Here is a 14,184-nt window from a genome sequence, read left to right as displayed (position 1 = left end):
TTTGTCAAAGTCCTTTCGTTACTCTTCAAAACATCACCAATGACATGCCTTCTCTCTTCAAGGTCTTTATATATACACACATATATATATATTTCCTGTAGTACTTCAAACGTGATTAGCACAATAGTCAGAAATAATTTCACAAAAAATTGCAAATAGACACCACTTGTGTGGCAGTCATTTGTTTACAGTTAGTATGCAATATCAGGGCAAGGAGATATGAACACACACACACCATGGCTTCTTTCGGTTTCCATCCACCAAATCCACTCTGAAGACTTCAGTTGGCTGTAGGCTATAATAGAAGACATTTGCCCAAAATCTTTATAAGACCTACTGTAGGCCTGAGCTGACTAAAGACTTATGAGTGGATTTGGTAGATGGAAACTGAAACAAGCCCATTATGTATATGTGTGTGTGTATTCATATCTCCTTGCCTTGATATTGCATACTGATTGTAAATAATGTCACGCCTATACAGGCAGTATCTGTTTGCACGCTTCCATGGAAACATACCTGATTATTGTGTTTGTCATGTTCAAAGGAAACAGATAAGGTTGACAAGAGTTAAAAAGTACGCAGCTCTAGAAAATCTGCTTCAACGAATTTTGTTTGACTATGGAAAAGTGGCCATTAAAAAAATATGTGTATTAGTGTTTATTTCATTATCATTGGTATTTAATGTTCACTTTTCCATGCTTGCTTGGGTTGGATGAAATTTGTTGAGGTGGATTTTCTATGACCAGATGCCCTTTCAGTTGCCAACTATCACTTGTTTCCAAGTAAGGTAATATTTCCCCTTGACTATACGTCTTGGAAGATTAGAAGCGAAGGGCACCATTTTGCAAGATGATAACACTCACTTATAATAACTATCATGTGATATCAATGAAGGCAGGAAGGCAGTAACATACACAACTTTTGTCAGCTCAGGGTGCCATGCAGTGTGACTGAACCTGAAATCATGTGATTTGGAAGCAAACTTTTTACCACACAGGCACATACCTACACACACATACAAATTTGATTTGGTCTGAAAGTTTGTGAGTGTGTATTTTGGGGGTTTTTTTTAAGCAAATAGTTTTACAGCTGAAAGCTTTGTCTGGTGCTAATTTTTCAAATGTGAAGTAGAGAGTGGCACCTATCAGTCAGACAACTGGAGCAATATGAAGGCTACAACAGTAAGGTTTAAACCTTAATCCACTACCTTAGTCTCACAACTATTTGCCTCTTGTATTTAAATATACATATATATTAACTGAATATTTTTGTGATCAGAATACGAATTGTAATCAGGACCGTTACATGTTTCTTGTTTCTATTATTTCTCTCCCTTCGGTCATTTTCATAAATTTTACTCAAACAAATTTTTTCTACTATGTGTACCAGTTCTTTGAACTACTATTAATAGCATATGTGTTTTGATTTCAGGAGAAAAACTTCTACAGTCGGGGAAGCCCTTCACCTATATCATCCAATCGGACTAGTCCTAATAACCCTATAGAAGCCACATCAATCTCAATGACCAATTCATTATCGGCCAGTGGCCTATCACAGGTAATACTTCCCTCTATTAGTATTTTTAACTTCTGTGTGTATATATATATATATATATATATATATATATCTTCTAGTCTGGGAGTAGACAGTGCGTATTAGCCTTTACAGGGGCCACCAAGACTTGTGGGAGGGAGGGTGTGGGGAGAGGAAGGAATTTTCCAAACTGGAGACTTAGCCTGAATGCTTGCAACAGAGTGGGCTATATAAAAAGGTACCCAAGAAACTAGTGCTAAACTGGAGAACAGATTCAGTCTACCACACAAATAGACCATGACAAGATTTGAACACAGAATGTAGAAAGCAAGAACAAATACCACAAGGCATCTGATCCAGTGTTCTTCCAGTTACACCAACTCTGGATTTTTTTGTCTTTTTTTGTGGGTTTTTTAAAAATTAACCTTGAAAGGAAGAAAGGTAGGATTTGGTCTCAGAATACAGTGTCAGAACTCAGAACATATACAGCTAGGTATTCTACTGGATGTTCTTACACCTCTGTCACTGTGATCCCTATATATGCAAATATATTTAAAATTTAGATAACATTATGAATACATCTATATAATATTTTGTTAATAATCTTACTCTAATGACTTTTTAATTATTTCTTAAAAATTAAATGACATGCCAGAGATTAGATTCTACAGTTACTACTATCACTAAACTTTAGGATCTAGATTACAAAATAATGTTAGTATTTTGCTAGTTCTGAAGGTTTCCGTATCTCTTAGCTTTTCTTAGGAAATAGTTTTGTTGTTGCTGTTGTTTAACTCAAGATCCATCTTGGTCAAGCTGATGTACAATATGACCAAAGATGTTCCATCCTATTGTATCTTTTCCCCAAACCAGTATTTCTCATGGGTACTGTAAGGGTTGCTTTGAGTAACTCTTTTACTGTGAAAATCAGATACATCCATGCAAAATTTTGTTATTCTTAACTGTGAAATGCAGTTTATATACCAGTCCAACTTTTGCTGAGGAATGTCATGTTTGAAACTTTTTTTTAGTGAGATATGTCAAATTTATTGAGGGACATGTGACTTGTAGAAATACCAAATCTATCTTTTGGTAAATTTTTAATATCATTACAGGAATATTCATGAAATTTTATTTCACTTTTAAAGGGTCAATAAAATTAAGATGGCTTTAAGCTTTTTAAACATGCCTAACTCTATAGTAAAGAAAGAAGAATTAGATAGACGCTAACTCTATTTTGCAGCATGGAAGGTGTTTATAAGCCATTTAAAAACACACAAAAGCCATTAATTAGATTCGCTTTAACATTAAATTTAATTTGTCACTTTGAGACCACGACCTGTTCACTGACAAAATTCCATGCAGCACAGAATTTTGCCAGAGAACAGGTCATGGTCTCAAGGCAATGAAAATATTTTGACAAATTAAATTTAAATGTTGAAGTGAATCTAACAGGTTTCATGTGTTTTTAAATGGCTTATAAGCACCTTCCACGCTGCAATTGTTTTTGTTTCAGCACATGGTCTCAGATCAGGTCACTTGCTGTAACTCTATTTTGTTTTTTTATTAATGAAGTGTTGGGGTGGCAAAAAATTTCACTAATATGGGGAGTACCTTTTGGTTTGAGGAATCCTTTATGAGCCACCTCATCCAATATACCTCTACTTTTTGAAGACAGTAGTGTGATCTGAAGATGATTGGATTGCTATTTCTAACAGACTAACTGACCATGTAGGGCTCCATCAATGTCTTGATAAATATATTATTTGAACATTATACAGTAATTAACAGAACACTTTCTTTTCAGGATGATCTAGACAAAAGCTTATTGTTTGTAAGCACATCAGCTAGTGGAAGTAAATCTAGCCTCTATGAACATTTACGTCAAGGAGGAGGTGGAGCTGCTAATTTACTTGAGAATCTACAGTCGCAACTGAAACAGAAAGAAGGAGAAATAACTCAGCTACAAGTAATTATTTCTAGTTCTTTTTTTAAGTGTTTCTTGATTGATTTTTGCTGTTTCACAAAGTAACTCTAATTTCCACGGACTATATAATTTAATCAAGTTTTGCCAGAATTAGTTGTTAACATTTATGAAAAAGAAATTAACATCAAGGTCTGTATTTTGAAAGTTTGAAATTTCTGTGCCATGCTGTATCTCCCTGAGAACTACATTAAGGATATGTGTGTCTGTGGAGTGCTCAGCCACTTGCACATTGTTTTCATGAGTAGGTTGTTCTATTGATTGAACCAACTGGAACACTCATCATCACAACTGACAGAATGCCAGACCATATAAAGTTGATATTTGTCAAAAATTTTAGAGTCAGTGTCCCAATCCCAAAATTTGATGGTTTTGACCCGTGATAAGAATCAATAATTATACTATGAATCTGTACACAACAGTTGTACTACAATAAAAGTTATTTGCTAAATGTTGCAGTTCTTTTATTTTTCATTATAGGATGATATTAGTCAACTTGAAAGGACCAGAGAATCTATGGCTAGAGAACTGGTTAATCTTTCAAACTTAAATGATAATCTTCAAGAACAGGTAACAGAACTTCCAGAGATCAAAGAAAAGCATTCTGTAAGTACAAAAGTTATCTTTTTCCATCCAGTATGCTTAAGTAAATGGTATTTATGTAAAATATAGCAACTTTTATCTTGCAAGCTCATGAGTGCTGGTGCCATGTAAAAATACCTTCGCTGGTGCCATATAAAAGCACCCAATATTCTCCGTAAACTAGTTGTCATTAGGAAGGGCATCCAGCTGTAGAAATCATGCCAAACTACCACAAATGGAGCCCAGGCAACCCTTCAGCTAGCCAATTCCTATCAAGCCATCCAACCCATACCAGCATGGAGAATGGATGCTAGAAGATGATGATGATGATAAAATGAATGTAGCTCTCGTAATGATTTGCTGATAATAATGAATACTGTTTTATCTTTTACTCTTCTCAATCATTAAATTGTGGCCATGCTGGGGCACTGCTTTGAAGGTTTGAAATTAATTAACCCCAGTATTTATATTTTTAAGTCCACTACTTATTCTTTTGCTCTGTGCCAAACTGCTGAATTACAAGGACATAAACAAACCAACATTAGTTGTCAAACAGTGTTGGGCTAAATACAAACACAAAGATACATAAACACACACAATGGGTTTTCACACAGTTTCTGTCCACCAACCATTTGTTGGCCAAGGGCTATAGTAGGACAGAACCTGAAACCACATAGTTGGCAAGTGAGCTTCTGAACCCATGCACCCATTCCTGCAGCTATGTTTAAAGAGGATTCAAAATAGTTAAAAAGTTGTTTCAATAATGAATTAGAATGCAGAGTATTTTGGTTTGCTGGATGATGTTCTTGTCAGTAGTGAATAGCTTCCTGTTGGTGTTGACAGATTATGTTGTTCATCTTATAAATTTTGTTTTTAACAGGAATTGTATCAGCGATATAATGCTCTTTTACAAATGTATGGTGAAAAAGTTGAAGAAGCTGAAGAACTGCGTATGGATTTGCAAGATATTAAAAAGATGTACAAGGACCAAGTAAGAATAGTTCACATACTAAGAAAAATAATTTTAAAAAACTGTGAAATATTAGTTTCAAATTTTGAACAGCAGTTTTGAGAGAGGGTCCAAGTCAATTAAATCAACCCCAGTGCGCAACTCGCTCTTATTTTATTGACCCTGAAAGGCAAAGTCAACTATGGCAGAATTTGAACTCAGAACATAGAGATGGATGAAAAGCTGCTAAGCAGCTTGCCCAGTAATCTAACAATTCTGCTAGCTGGCCGCCTCGAACCCTGTGAACTATTATTGTCATTTAACATCAGAGTGGGCCTGTGATCAATTGCATTTCAGCTATAACCATACTGTACCTTTATCAGGCATTGTGTATATTGGACTATATTATCTAATGAGTCCCTCCCTTTTCAAAATAGTATGGTGAAATTTGAGAGAGATTTGGCTGCTATTTCTAGCAAATGGAGTGATCCCTGTAATGGCTCACTGTAGATTGTAAACCCATGATATATGCGCAATAAATAATAGTCCGCTATCTCTCAAATATTTTATTAATTTCTGCAATTAACTTTAATGTTGCCCAAGGTGCCACACAGTGGGACTGAGCCCAGAAGCAGATGATTAGGAAACCAACTTCTTACCACACAGTCACGCCTGTGCCTATATGTTCAACCTGTTTAAAACTCCCTCAGCAGATTAGCTTACCATCTTTAAAAAGGAAATCACGTTTTTTATGCTAATTTTAATGCAAGTTGAACACAGTAGAGACTAGAAGCAATAATTAGTTAAAACTACCAAACTGAAAGCTTACCAGTCCAACAACTTGCTATACTATTGCCAAAAAATTTACAGATGATGTTTTTGTTTTAAGAGGTTTTTCAGGTTAGTTATTTACTAATCTCTTTTTCTGTTTTGTGTTTCAGATTGATCATCTTCTGGCCAAATGACTAGAACAGGATTACTCTTCACGAAAATTATTTACATAAGATGTCTGTTCAGCAGTTGATCGGCATGATGCCATACATATGGATTAACGAAGCAACATATGAGAATATGTGATCCACATTTTACAAATCTTGCTATTTAGAGCAAACAAAATGCTGTACATGTTGTATAAAATCAGTGATTAAATAATATGTTGCCATTTGGTATGAAATGAACAATACGGGATAAAGATTGTTGTACATTTTGGGAAATGCCAGTATATATATATGTAATTATTTTTTTCCTGATTTAGTGTTTGTGTGTGTGTGTTGAGAGAGAGAGAGAGAGTGAGAGAGAGAAGGAGAGTGTGTGAGTTGACATTCACTTAAGGGACCCTGGCTATTTGTTTTATTTGTTATTTCAGTGCCTCTAGTTCTGAATTCAAATTTTCTTGCCTTACCTATCAAGATGAGGTATAACTTATGTGTACTGCATTAATTCAATTGGCTACACTTGTATCTTTTGTTTAATCAATGGACATATACAAATGCACATATTCATGATACACACGTGTTATATATATATCTACTTATATATATATATATCTACTTTATATATATATATGTATATCTGTTGAACATATTTACCATGATTTACTATGGAAGAAAGCTTTTAGGAAATATAATTTATTCAAAGGATAACTTCATCTTGTTATGAGTATGTTTAAACAATATAAAATTCAGTAAACTGATGACCATTGGGGAAATATTATCTGTCCTAAATTGAGGAGTAATCTGAATTAAACAACTATTTTGTGAAACTTGCTTTGTTATTGTTATATTGTTGTTTGTCTTTTTGTCTTTTTATCTTTTTAAATAAACCACATGGTTTTAATTCTGTTTCTATAAATAATGTAGATCATTTATATTTATTTACAGCTACAATATCCTGTTCTTAAATTACAAATGAATTATTTCAGAAACAGTTGTAAATCTACATTGTGGCTGATACTTATTATTGTCTCAAAAACAAACTGTTTGAATGTTATGGGCATTTGTAAAAAGACTTCACAAAAAATCCCACTTCCATTGCTCGTGCACCCACATTCACATACCCCCTTTTACATACACACACATATATTTACACAAATTTGAAATGCTGTTTGATTTATTTTTTCAGCGTACTATTTTCATCATCCCACTACCAAGTATGACATCACCCCTTCCTTTCTCATTCATAAACACAAGAGTATTATTATTGTAGATTATCTTGGTAACCATGGGTGCAATGAAAAAATACAAAGCCCAGCAACACCACCGGATCATTCTACACATCTGTGTAATTTTTTGTGCAGTTCCATGCAGCCGTTTGACTGTGAATCCCAAGACAAGAAAGAACTGCCCTTGTCAAATTTATATGTATATATATCACCATCATCATCGTTTAATGTCCGTTTTCCATGCTAGCATGGGCTAGATAGTTCGACTGGGGTCTGGGAAGCCAAGTGACTGCACCAGGCTCCAGTCTGATCTGGCAGTGTTTCTATAGCTGGATGCCCTTCCTAACGCCAACCACTCCGTGAGTGTAGTGGGTTCTTTTTTCGTGCCACTGGCACGGAAGCCAGTCAAGGCAGCACTGGCATCGGCCACGTACAGGTGGTGCTTTTTACGTGCCACCGGCACAGGTATCACAACTACAATTTCCATTTGATTTTTTTGATGTTGATGTACTTGACTCAAAGGTCTCCTCAAGCACAGCAGGTCACCCTACAATCCAAGGTAAGCACAGCAGGCCGTCCTGCGATCCAAGGTACTTTGGATGGGCTGGGGCTTCTATGTGAAGCTGGTGCAGGAAACAGCCATGGACTTACATTATTTGTCGGGTCTTCGCACTCACAGCATATCTCCAGAGGTCTCGGTTTTTTGTCATCGCCTCTGTGAGACCCAACGTTCGAAGGTCTTGCTCAACCACCTCATCCCATGTCTTCCTCTACCCCAGATTCCTTCAACTGTTTGGGAGTGGTACTTCTTCAAACATCTCTCCTCATCCATCCGTTGTACAAGCCCATATATATATATATATATAATCTTTTGTAGAAGATATAAATCTGGAGAAGAAGCACACTATTAGATGCAGAGCAGTTTATATTTTAATGGGGAAGGCCAGTTTATGAGATTACCATGGGTTACCTATCCAAGAAGGGTTTAGCTTTATGGCGTATCGTCAGACGCCAAAACCTGTTGCCTAAGACCTCTTCAAAATATGGAGGGGGAAGGCCTCACTACAAAGATAAACAATAGGGGATTATCTCCGGCTATGCCACCATCTTGCAGATTCCAAAACGCGAGCAGGAATTTCCTGAAGTGTAAACATGGCCCGAAAGTCTCTGTTCTGGAGTTAAGGATGCTCTCTGAATCAAGCGAGTCTTTTAGGATTCTTGCATGTTCAGCTATGCATAACTTGCAACACTTCATCCCATTGTTGTAGGGACCAGGGTTTTCGAGGATTTTCCATGAGATCGAGTATGGGATCTCATTGTCTCTTAGTTGCCTGACATGACTGGCCAGCTATGTTCCATATCTCTTTTACAGAACTCTGAAGGAGGATTTATGGTTGGAAAGGCATTGAGAGAATTCCCAGTACATCCGATGTATTTCTGTGGGCATGTGTTGTTGGTGCTGGACCTGTTGCTGCTGTTGTTGTTGTTAAGCAACAAGATGGGTAAGGGTGATTAGGCGATGGTTTAGGGCTTAGGAGCAGGAGACCCCAGACGTTGGAAAAAAAAAACATCAGTCATCTTATAGTCGAAGGCTCTTCATTGACACCCGACACCACTGGGAGTTGGTCCTCAAAGTCGCTGGAAATGGAGATCTTCAGGTCCAAATTCTTGAATTGCCGTAGCCAGTGGTGCTCTTATTGATGCTGGAGGTGGTGGTGGCATCAGTAATGTTATTGCCCTTGCGTGTGTTGCCATTGCAGTACCTGTTGTTGGAGCTGGGGCTTCTGGTGTTGGCAACGATGGCTTTGGTAATGTTATCACCACTGCTGGTTATGGAGAAGGCACTGTTGTTGTTATTACTATTATTTTTGCAGTCTTTGCCAATGGTGGGGAGCTGCTAGAGGTGTCATTAGCCGTGGTTGTGCTGGTATTTTTACTAGGACCACTGCTGCCGCTGTTGTTGCTGTTATACCTGGTGATGGAATTAGACCTGTTGCTACTGCTATTATAGGGGCTGTCAGGTTTGCTAGTGTGGATGTTGTTAGGTCTGCACCTGTGGACATCAGGGAAGCTATTGGTAAGGCTGGTATTGATGATGATGCTACTGTTGTTGTTAGTGATGGTGTTGTTGGGGGTGCTTGTCAGTGCATCTAATGCTGTCCACTTCAGCGATGGTTGCAGTGTTGTTGGCTCTGTTCTCATGTCTACGGCTGCTATTGTTTCTGCTGATGGTACTGGCAGTGTTTACTAGTACTTTGGTTTGATAGACGACCCTTTTGGTTTCACAGTGGCCTCCTACCAGGCAACTGTTGCGGTTCCTGCATGAACAACCTGCCTCTTCCTGTGGCTTAGGGGTTGTAACTAAGATGCTCTTAATATTGGAGACACAGCTAAACGAGACCCAAATGTTGTGCCTGTTGGAAATGGGCCCATACCTATGGGAACTAGTGAAATGCTTTTTTTAATTTAAGGAACAGTCTACCTATGTGCTAAGGGAGAAGGTGAAGGAAACCAAATTGTATTCCTGTGGTGCTTCCTTCTGTGGCTGTTGGGTTGTGACATATAGGAAATGCTGTCCCTAAATCTGCTGGCAGCTAGGGCCTCATTATAGTATGGGGCCACTGTGTCAAAGGCCTCTTGGTTAGAGGAAAGACTCAAAATCCTCTTACTAACACCCTCTACCAGGTTCTTGAACATGATGGTGGGTGACAAAAGGCAACGTTGATGTATGTTAGCCTCTCATTTGGTTTGCAGTAGGGCCTGTAAATACTGGAGCCTAAGTCGAGTGTGACATCTAAGAAGTCCGCTGTTGTGAGGTTGGTCTCTATGGTGATCTTCAATCCCATGGAGGAAAGTGCACTGATTAAGTCTTTCCTAAGCCTGTCTAAGTGTATGGCCGCTTGCTCCCCTAGAGATGGCCAAGGTGTCATCTCTGTAGAGGCCAAAGAGGACAGAGGTGAATTTGAAGTCTACAGCTGTTTCTGGGATATCCCAAGTAGCTGGTTAGCATATCCATGCACCAGGTATTCTGTCATCTGAGACAAGGTATGAATATTTTAGATGGGGAAAATTTACAGTTTACAAGGAATAAAATAGAAGAATAAAGAGTAAAAGTAGTTAGAAGAATATAGGCAGGAGAATAATTTTCACAACTCACCTTTTTCCAGAGGATTATTCTCCTGCCTATATTCTTCTAACTACTTTTACTCTTTATTCTTCTATTTTATTTTTCATAAACTGTGAATTTTATTCCTTGTAAACTGTAAATTTTCCCTGTCTAAAATTCCTTGTCTCTGATCATGGAATACCCAGTACATGGATATGCTAACCAACCCAGAAACAGCTGTAAGACTTCAAATTCACCTTACCCTAATTAAATTCAATATTGGGGGCACAGCAAAATGAGACCCTAACGTTGTGCCTATTGGAAATGGGCCTGTACCTATGGGAGCTAGTGAAATGCTTTTTTAATTTAAGTGTGTTATTGTGTTAAGAGAGAAGGTGAGGGGAAACCAAACTATTTCTTTGGCACTTCCTTCTATGACTGTTGGGTTAAGGCATATAGGAAATGCTGTTCCTAAATCCACTGGCAGCTAGAGCCTCGTTATAGTACAGGACTGTTGTGTTGAAGGCCTCTTGGTTAGAAGAAAGGCTTGAAATCCTCTTACTAAACACCCTTTACCAGGTTCTTGAACATAATGGGTGAGTGACAGGAGGCTGTGTTGATATATGTTAGCTTCTCATTTGGTTTGCTGTAAGTACCAAAGCCCAAACGTGATGTCTAAGAAGCTGTTGTGAGGTTGGCCTCTATGGTGATCTTCAATCCCATGGAGGCAAGCGCACTAATTAAGTCTTTCCTAAGCCTGTCTAGTGTATGGCCACTTGCTTGCCTAGAGATAGCCAGGGTGTCATCACTGTAGAGGCTAAAGAGGACAGAGGGGGGCTTTTTCCTTAGGGTATCTAGGATATACAACCTGATAAGGTTGCATATGTCAGCACTGTCACAGGTTCCCATCGCTATGTCAAAGGAGCCTATGGGGTTGGATTGCTTGACCCATGCCAAACCTTTGTTGAACAGCAGTCTTTCTGGCATGCATAATAATTTCTACATCTCTGTCGCATTATCATGCATGCCAGAAAGACAGTGCTGTCCAACAAAGGTTTGGCATGGGTCAAGTAATCTGATCTCACAGGCTCCTTTGATGTAATAATGGAAGTGCTGACATATGTGACTTCATTGGGTTATATATATGCTAAATACCCTTAGGAAAAAGTTCCCCTCTGTCCTCTTTGACCTCTGCAGAGATAACACCCTGGCCATCTCTAGGGGAGCAAGCGGCCATACACTAGACAGGCTTAGGAAAGACTTAATCAGCATGCTTGCCTTCATAGGTCAACAGGTTTTGGGGTCTGATGATACGCCATAAAGTTAAATCCTTTATGGATGGGAAACCCAGGGTAATCCCATAAACTGGCCTTCCTCATTTATATCATCATCATCATCATCATTTAACGTCCGCTTTCCATGCTAGCATGGGTTGGACGGTTCAACTGGGGTCTGGGGAGCCCGAAGGCTGCACCAGGCCAGTCAGATCTGGCAGTGTTTCTACAGCTGGATGCCTTCCTAACGCCAACCACTCCGAGAGTGTAGTGGGTGATTTTATGTGCCACCGACACAGGTGCCAAACAAGGCTGGCGAACGGCCATGCTCGGATGGTGTTTTTTATGTGCCACCGACACAGGTGCCAGACGAGGCTGGCAGACGGCTACGCTCAGATGGTGTTTTTATGTGCCACCAACACAGGTGCCAGATGAGGCTGGCGAACGGCCACGATCGGATGGTGTTTGTTACGTGAAAAACTCCAAACTTACAGGGAAGTTTATATACTTATTATATATTGTTTATTCATTTTTGTACTTTTTGTGATCTAGTTATATGTTTTAAAATATATTTTATTTTTTATTTATGATTTGGTTTATGTCTATCATTGTTTGAAAAGTGGTTTTTCTCTAATTTATATATATGAGAAAAATTTACAGTTTACAAGGGATAAAATTCACAGTTTATAAGAAATACAATAGAAAAATAAAGAGTAAAAATAGTTAGAATATAGGCAGGAGAATAATCCTCTGGGAAAAGGTGAGTTGTGAAAATTATTCTCCTGCCTATATTCTTCTAACTACTTTTACTCTATTCTTCTATTTTATTCCTTTATAAACTGTGAATTTTATTCTTTCTAAACTGTAAATTTTCTACATCTAAAATATCCATACCTTGTCTCTGATGACTGAATACCCAGTGCATGGATATGCTAACCAGCCACTTGGGTTATCCCAGAAACAGCTGTAAGACTTGAAATTCACCTTACCCTAATTAATTTATTCTAAATGACTTGAGATACTAGTTCTGCCTTAGTTTTGATTATATATATATATACACATATATATATACATATATATATATATACATATATATATATATATATATATATATACACACACACACACACATACACACTTATGTGTGTGTATCATCATCATCCTTTAACGTCATTTTCCATGCTGGCAAGCCAGAGAGCTGTACTAGGTTCCAGGCTGATATGGCTTGGTTTCTACATCTGCCACATAAAAAGTATTGATGTGGGTGCTAGTGTCACATAAAAATTACTGCTGATGCTGCCATGTGAAAACACCCAGTAAACTCTGGAAAATAGTTGGCATTAGGAAGGGCATCCATCTGTAGAAACCAAGCCAAAACGGACTATGGAACCTGGTGTAGCCCTTGACCTTGCCAGTTCTTGTCAAGCCGTCTAACTCATGCCAGCATGGAAAACAGATATCAAATGTCGATGATAATATTAACTAAGTTACAAAACCATGTGAACAGTCCAGTTTTCAATGCATGGCTGCTCTTAGTTAAATATTTGCCATTTCTACCCTTTTCTTGCATAGAAAATAGCCACTTTTCTAATGGGGACTTTTTCATTCAATACATAATATTAGCCATGTCCAACTGCACGCAATCAAAGTTTCCCATTTCAGACTTCTTTAGATACAATATTCTAGTTCTTTGATCTAACAGATTCTGACTACTGGTGACTATGCCTAAAATATACCTGGCCATCATAACTTCATATTCTAAATTATCTGACAATGAATTAGAATATGTGCCTCTAAGAAAATAAAAAGTAACCCGTGAAAAATGAAATGAAAATTAAATACTTTATACATATCTACTAACTATTCTAACCACATAATGTGATTATTGAATATATGTTTAAAATATTTATTTTGTTTGAAAAATAACTGCAATTAACAGTATCAATTGTTGAACAAGACCAAAATTTACTTAATCATATGAGAAATGAAGGATGAATATGGAAAATTGTGTGAAAGCTACATCTTGCTAAAATGATATCATGTCAGGCAACTGAGAGAAGGGTTCATGGTTTGAATCCTATTGTTGGCACTTCATTTTATCCATGACCAAGATGTTAAGTACTCACGAGATCAGTCCACTTAGCTATAGGTAGTTACTAATGTAAACATAACTTGCTACTACTGTAAAAAGTGGATATTGTATAATTGATGAGTAGGATAAATCCCAGTGATCATCATCATCAGTTAACATCCATTTTCCATGCTGGTATGGACGGGGGGGGGGGCTTGACTGGAGCTGGTAAGGCCAGGGACCACACCAGGCTCCATTGTCTGTTCTAGCATGGTTTCTACAGCTAGATGCCCTTCCTAATGCCAACCACTCCATAGTGTACTGGGTGCTTTTTTATGTGGTACCAGCACTGGTATCAATTCTGACATGATGGATGGGCTTTGAGTACAGCAGTGTGCCAGATATCTTGGTCCTTCTAAAGATTTGAGTAAAGGGAAATATAAATCCTATACTCTTTACTCTTTTTCTTGTTTCAGTCATTTGACTGTGGCCATGCTGGAGCACTGCCTTTTAATCGAGCAAAT

General features: G+C 37.9%; 1 protein-coding gene across 2 annotated transcripts in view; it reads left to right on the top strand.

Annotated features, from left to right (window-relative positions):
* The window catches only part of LOC115210262 (TATA element modulatory factor), a 65,835-nt gene extending 59,007 nt beyond the window's left edge, over positions 1 to 6,828 (top strand). For both annotated transcript variants that reach the window (XM_029778747.2, XM_029778748.2), the window contains 5 exons: positions 1,432 to 1,557; positions 3,341 to 3,502; positions 3,998 to 4,123; positions 4,980 to 5,090; positions 5,990 to 6,828. In XM_029778747.2, coding sequence (XP_029634607.1) covers positions 1,432 to 1,557; positions 3,341 to 3,502; positions 3,998 to 4,123; positions 4,980 to 5,090; positions 5,990 to 6,013 — 549 coding nt within the window. In that variant the 3' untranslated portion in view covers positions 6,014 to 6,828. The remainder of the gene's footprint in view (positions 1 to 1,431; positions 1,558 to 3,340; positions 3,503 to 3,997; positions 4,124 to 4,979; positions 5,091 to 5,989) is intronic.
* The last annotated feature ends 7,356 nt before the right edge of the window (positions 6,829 to 14,184 follow it).

This window comes from Octopus sinensis, linkage group LG4, assembly GCF_006345805.1.
Source record: "Octopus sinensis linkage group LG4, ASM634580v1, whole genome shotgun sequence".
Classification (NCBI taxonomy): domain Eukaryota; kingdom Metazoa; phylum Mollusca; class Cephalopoda; order Octopoda; family Octopodidae; genus Octopus; species Octopus sinensis.
The sequence above is the reverse complement of the archived record's forward strand: the minus strand, read 5'-3'. Positions and strand labels throughout refer to the sequence as shown.